The following is a 6,944-nucleotide window of genomic DNA, read 5'->3' on the forward strand; positions in this document are numbered from 1 at the left end:
AATGGCTAACTTTCAAAATCCAACTTTATATGATAATTGTAGGTTTCATTAAAAATACTTATTATTTTTCAAAATATAACTATAGTTTTCAAAATGACCTTGTCTTATTCGGTTAAGAGGCCGGTCCAAAGTAGATGGGTCATTATTAGAAAAAGCCTTAAAAGCCCAAATTATACAACAAAAATGGAAAAAAGAAAAAACTCAGGGCCACACGCATGTGTAGAGCGCGTTGATTTCACGTACATCTCTATCTACTAGTACGGTTAACAGGGATTTAAAGCCACGTCGGTGGTGCTACACATGTCCTGAAACACAAACTAAACAGCTGTTTTGTCCGCCCATTAATCTATTAAAATTCCCAAACTTTTTTTTGTTCCTTGTAAGTTTCCTAAATCCGATCTAAACAACTGGTGGGTAGTTTCTAGTTTTCCAAGAATGGCGCAAGATCACGACGACGAGACGGAGAACAAAACCTACGCCGGCGTTGTCGGTGGCGATGATGTCGGTGAAATCGTCAACGGAGGAACGAAGAATGGTTATCATCGTAAACCGGACTTTGTGGAGAAGGAAAAAGACGATGAGGATTTGAAGAGTCTCTACTCATTGGTTTGTCTTACGATCGGTTCGATTCTGTTTCCGGATTCGAAAACCGGCGGTGGTGATGCGTCGTCGTCTTCGTTTCTTGAACGTTTAAAGAACTCCGTCGCTGAAAATGGTCCGAAGCTTCGTGAAGCTTCTGCAAGAACAGGACGCGAGATCCTTCTCTGGACTCGTAAAGGCAGCTCGCTTCGTGCTCTGCTTGTCATCACTGTAAGTTTGATTCTTGATTCCAATGACTGATTTGATTTTGAACCTAATTCGATTTCGATTCCTGAGGTAAGTTTAAGATTTTGTGCCCTAATTCGTCTTGATTCTGTAACCATTGTTGAAAAGTTTGGTACTTTAGTGAACCCATTTGAGTCTATCTTAGGCTGTGCTGATTAGTTAGTTAATATTGGTGTAGGTGGGAACTATAGTTCTTCTTACAACAATGGCTTTGGTTGTGTTCACGCTCTTCTTTGTAGCTGCAACAGCCAATGCTATCATCATTTCTCTTCTGATATCACTTGCTGTTGCTGGTGGCTTCTTGGCACTCTTCTTTCTCTGCTTGACTGGTGTTTACATCGGAGCTTTATCCATTGCTGCGTTTGTCATCTCTACCGCTACAGTTTCTGCTGTTGTTTCCGTCTTGATAGCTTCAGGTTGGTTATATACTCTGCTCTGATTCTGTTTTTTTTTTGAATCTTGAAATGACATTCCTTTATGTACTGAAGAATGAAATGGATTTGGCATTGGATCAGGTTGGATTGGGTTTTTCTATACTGTGTGGTTGGGAACACGAGGAAGCTTACGCTTGGCGAAGCAATCGGTTTCGGTGGTGGGATCAGCTATTTCTGGTAACAGTGCCAGTCGTCATCAGCACCAAGACCGGGAGGTAAACATTGAATCATCCAACTGAGAGTCCGTCTCTACCAGTGTTTGTAAATAAACCACGAGTTTTGGTCTGAGTTTGTTGTTAATGGAAGCTTGATATAAAACCTTATCTACTGAGTTTATTGTGAAGAAAACAGAGAACCAGACGAATCTTTCAAAATTTGTGATCAATGTCTTCGGATTTTGGATAGTGTGTACTCAATACATTTTTTGTGTTTATGTACTTAAGAATGATATATGTCAGTATACATATGAAATCTCAACTTAGATCTCTCACTCTCTCTGACATTTCAGCTGCAAAAGAAAAAAGACCCATAGATACTTGAAACCCTCTAACCCAGCTAGAGGCTTTCAACAAAAAAAAATTGAAACTTTCACCAAATTTTGATGATCTTTCCAATTATATAACTTATGATCACACCAGATCAACAGCTCTAGAAAACCAAAACAAAAAAAACCTCATACATTGATCATCCACTTTTATAATCAAATCATCAATGGAACCTTGAGAAGAAGAATCTCCAAATATCTTCCTCTTTTGTAGTGATATCCTCCTCTCTCTGCAAAAAACCAACACTCTTGAGCAGTTTGGCTCTTTACGTGTTCTTCTTTTACGTTGAGAGTTTCATCATCACAACGCTATATACTGCATTCATGTTTCGGAGTATATATATAGAGAGATAGAGATTTAAAAAACCCAATATATATTAAAATCCAAATGGATCAAGAAAGTCATTTATCGTGCCAATCTGGTCTGCCTAATGTGAACTCCAAACTTGGATTGTTACAACTAAGATCTCCACACCTCTTTGCTTGATCATTCGACCTTTGCTCCTGCCAAGTTAACCTCTTTTTTTTTTAGATTAAAAGAATAGAAAACCCCTAAGAAAAACAATAGCTATATATGAGAATAATGAGAACCTGATTTTGAAGGCTGGATCTTTGATGATGAGAGATCATTGATGTTGATGAAGTTCTGATCAATGTATCCATGTCGCTTGAGCAGTTATTACTTAATGGCCATGTCTCTCTATTATATGATTTGAGAAAAGAAAACACAAATTTAGGAAATTATTTTCCTAACTATATCGGTAATTAACAATTAATAATTGTTGTATTCTTCTCAAATTTAAAAACAAAAAAAAACTAAATGATCCCACAATCTACATGTCACGCATAGGAACAACATTATCATGTTCTAGATATGTAACCTAATTAGAACCTGAACAACCTAATAATTACATATAATCACATGGTCATCAGCCATAAAGCCTTAAATCCTAAACCTTCCATCTCATTGTAACAGAAAGCACAACTTTAATTGGTTCCCTTATATCGAAACGAAAACAAAACGGAAAATATCGTCCAATAAAACTATTTCTGCTAGATGAAATTATAGAGATAAGTATGGGATAAACCAAAAATTGTTATATGAACTTGGTAGGAAGTAGGAGCCATTAGGTGAGAGAACCCTAAACCTTACATCAAATAGTTAATCGTAATTCGTACCTAAAGTTTATATACGTACATATCGTGTGTGTAATACATGTTTGTTTGTATATATTGTAAGATTATAATAATACGTAAACGTACCGTGAAGAGTTACTCCAACGAGGTTGTGTGGAAGAAATGTCAATTTCTTGATTGAGAGAAGTATCATCAGATTGTGCCCTTTGATCCGTCGATGATTGATGATGGACTTCGTTTCCATTTATGCCCATTTCTTCTTCTCCTGACCCATCTGAAAATTTATTTTAACTTTTTTTATCAAGTCCCGTCTCAATTCTTTTTACCATATAAGGGTTCTTATTTAAAATTAAACAATTATTGTAAGCTTTTGGTAAAAGACAATGCAGTGAAGAAATTACTTTTCTATAAATGTTTTTCAGCATTTTGCTGGACTACAATCTAATATATGTCCCAAAAATAATAATTTAAAAGACTCGAAAGTTGTGCCATATAATAATAATTTGAACAAATGAATGATATGTTTTTAAGAAAAATCCATATATATATAAAGAAGTGATATTTCTTGTAGCACTTTTATTCATGAACCTTGAATTGGATATGATTAATTGATTTAATAGATTTGTTTTGTTTTCTTAGAGAATATCAATATTATGGATGAATGTTTGTTTGGTTTGCTTTGAACTTTGACCACTAAACTTTAGGGTTTTCAATCAAAGGAAAGATAAAGCCTTGAGCTTGACCAATATCTTAGGGTTTGTTTTTTATTATTTTGGGAAAAGGGAATAGTAGAAATAGTGGAACTAAATAGTAGAATCAAATAGTAAAATAATAGAAATAGTTTAACGTTACTATATTACTATATGTATATATATACAAATGTCTAATCACTAATTAAAATTCTGATTGAGAATTCTATAGCAGACACATTATAGTCAACAAATGTACTATAGTGATTATATTTTGTTGGCGAATCCTAAGCTTTATTGTGTGTATCTTTCTTATTATAATCCAGTACCATCTCTTTAGCATATATAAAGCTGATAAAAAGCTTTCCTAAAGAAATGTGAATATGCATTGACATTATAGATCTGAGCGAGTGTGAGTGTAAAGGAATAATACGTACCTGATGAAGCAGCAGGCTTGTTAGTGGTCTTAACAGTTCGATACATCTGCCAAAAAAAAGAAATATAAGGCACGAGAACTCTAAACAAAGAATAAACCATCAAGTTATAAATTATAGAGGAAAACGAAAATAAAATCGGACAAAAGATCCTGATAAACTAATTAGATTATTTTTGTAAACAGATGACAAGACTGGAGACATATATGCAGACACATATGAACTTTTAAATAATTAAAGAAATAATATAATGTAGTACATATGTATGGTTTCTGGGTTTGTCTTGGAACTGGTGTTCGTATATTTAAATTATTTATTTATAATTTTAAGACCACGAGGTTGATGTCTGAAAGAAGGTTGAGTAATAGAAAGATTGTAGTATTATTATCATTGAGTAATGATGACTACTTTTGTCCCCTATTCCTAATTAAAATATAAAATAAAAACAAAAATAAAATCCAGATAACTTCTATCATCTCAATTCTCTCAATTGTTTAATATTTCTCTGAAAGGTTTCAGTCTCTTAAAGCTATAACTACTCTCTCTTTTCTCTCTTTAAATTCATTCAACTGCTTCAATTTTCTTGGCAATTGTGCCATCTCTTCCAAAAAAAATGACTAAACTTAAAGCAAAGACAAAACAAGAAAATAAAAGTAAGACATTAGAATTGAAGCATTATTCATTGCTAGCTTATAAGTACCAAAAAAAAATCTTGTTTCTTGATTCAGATGTTTTTGTGCTACGCCAAGGAGAAGACAGTGATATATATGGTGGTGATGAAAACTATGAAATATCCCTAATTATATAATCTTGATTGGTAAAGAACTAACTCGACGATTAGACTCGTTAGAGGGGAAATGAACCAATAAGAAAATGAGTGACAAACCAAAATTAACAAAATGAATATCAAGTAGCTAGAGTGTTAATTGTACCTGCAAATGGCTCTTTACATGAGCTAAAGTTAAGTCCTTTACATCCATGAGCTCAAGAACCGACTTCGGTGTTGCTCCTAAAATCACAAGAACAAGAAGAGAAAAAACAAAAATTTGAGAAGAAAATGAAGAAAAAGGGAAGGATCTTTAGAATGCGATTATGATAGGAATGTGTGTGTGTGTATATATAAATACGTACTTTCATGGCCTCCTAGGAGCTCAACAGCGTGAACAAACCGAGCGTGAAGGCTACTAGTCCAACGCATCCTCGGAGCTCTCATGCTCCGTTTTGTCGGCATCTTAGGCAAGAATCTTGATCTGATCATCCCATGATGATGGTGATGGTTATGATGATGAGGAGAAGAGGAATCTGAGGATCCAACGATTCCATAGTGATTATGATGATGATGATGATGCAAAGGAACACCCTTAAGCCTAGGGGAAGATTGTAATGAACGGTAAGCGTTGTTATAGCCTGAAGATGAGTTTAAGATTGAGATTTGATCCAAGTCTCCTCCTCCTCCTCCTCCAAGAGAAGGCAAAGAAGAAGAAGGAGAGGTTTGGTTGTGGAAAGGGAATGAACGGTTGTGATAGACCGGGATGCCTCTAATCGGACGGTGGAGATTATTAATCTCGGATTCATCGACCCTTTGATGAAGAAGACTTCCACCATTGATGATAGGGTTGTTGTAATGCTGCTGATGATGAGGAAGATTAAGGTTTCTTCGATCAGGACAATGGAAGATTCTTGCGGTTGGGTGGTTATGATGAGACAAAGAGAGTTCAAAGTTCGATGATCGGTTGTTGTCCTGTTGGGACGATCTTCTAGAAGATTCTTTGGAAGATTCATTGTGATGATACTGATGATGATGATGATGAATATCTGGGAGACTGATGTGGAGAGATAGATCAGGGAGAGTAGTTGTAGTTGTTGTTGTGTTTGATTTTGGTTTCTCTAGAAAAACTCCTTCCATGGACATAATTATTACACAAACCTTATAAGAAACCTCTCTTGCTATAGCTGCCACTGAAGTTGATGGTGATGATGAAGATGATAATGATGATGTCTTTTTTGTTTTTTTTTTTTTTGTTATCTTGAGGGTTTTGCTTCGGAATTTAAAATGAATTTCTCTAAGGAAAAAAAAAAGCAGAGGGATTCTTTGGGCAAAGAAGTCAAAAGGGTGTCTGAAAGATTTGATTTTTTTTTTGTTCTCTCTCTCTATATCTCAAAAAGAAAGGAGAAAGTGAGAGAAGGATGAAGTTAAAGAGAAGCTTTGAAGAGGAGCTAGGAGAAGAGAGAGAGAAGTTGAGTAAATGATCTTCTTGAAGAAACAAACATGCTCAAAGTAAGACGCAGAGAGAGAAAAAGAAGGAGAGAGAGAGAGAGAGAGAGAGAGAGAGAGAGAGAGAGAGAGAGAGAGAGAGAGAGAGAGAGAGAGAGAGAGAGAGAGAGAGAGAGAGAGAGAGGTATGTGTGTTGTGAAGCAAAGGCAGAAGAGAAAAAAGGAATAAAACTAAATCCAGGAAAATTAAAACAGGTAAGAGAGAGAGAGAGAGAGAGAGAGATGTGTGCGTGTATGTACATGTACATGTATGTATGTGATGTTGTTCCTCGAGAGTATATCTTGGAAAACGATTGTTGAGAAAGGGCACAATTGTAATTCGCTATGTTCCAAATATTGGAAGCTTTATATTTCTTTTAGCTAGGCTGAAAATTTTAATTCTTTGTCTCTTTTCCCCTATATATCCCCAAATAAAAATAAAATAAAAAAATTACTTGATTTCGTTGAAGTAATTAGCAAGTCATAAATTAGGTTTTCCCTATAATTTACTCGTTTGAACTATTGAAAGAAATAATTTTTACGTAATATATCCAAACTAAATTGTATTTTTATTACTTTAATAGGCTTTAAGTTATAGTCGACCATATTAATAGATGAAAATTATACA

The 6,944-nt window shown here is 34.8% G+C and overlaps 2 protein-coding genes across 2 annotated transcripts; one reads left to right on the forward strand and one right to left on the reverse strand.

Moving 5' to 3' along the window:
- Nucleotides 1-221: 221 nt before the first annotated feature.
- Nucleotides 222-1,744, forward strand: LOC104769939 (uncharacterized). The gene is made up of 3 exons (XM_010494265.3): nucleotides 222-810; nucleotides 1,004-1,241; nucleotides 1,341-1,744. The coding sequence occupies exons 1-3, from the start codon at nucleotides 436-438 to the stop codon at nucleotides 1,496-1,498; spliced, it is 771 nt and encodes a 256-aa protein (XP_010492567.1). The 5' UTR covers nucleotides 222-435; the 3' UTR covers nucleotides 1,499-1,744.
- LOC104769940 (transcription repressor KAN1) lies at nucleotides 1,669-6,589 on the reverse strand. Its single transcript, XM_010494266.3, has 6 exons — nucleotides 5,195-6,589; nucleotides 4,996-5,072; nucleotides 4,067-4,112; nucleotides 3,067-3,214; nucleotides 2,395-2,503; nucleotides 1,669-2,307 (listed from the first exon to the last, which is right to left on the reverse strand). The coding sequence occupies exons 1-6, from the start codon at nucleotides 5,973-5,975 to the stop codon at nucleotides 2,206-2,208; spliced, it is 1,263 nt and encodes a 420-aa protein (XP_010492568.2). The 5' UTR covers nucleotides 5,976-6,589; the 3' UTR covers nucleotides 1,669-2,205.
- Nucleotides 6,590-6,944: the final 355 nt, after the last annotated feature.

This window comes from Camelina sativa, chromosome 20 (genome assembly GCF_030686135.1).
Source record: "Camelina sativa cultivar CO46 ecotype springtype chromosome 20, ASM3068613v1".
NCBI classification, from domain to species: domain Eukaryota; kingdom Viridiplantae; phylum Streptophyta; class Magnoliopsida; order Brassicales; family Brassicaceae; genus Camelina; species Camelina sativa.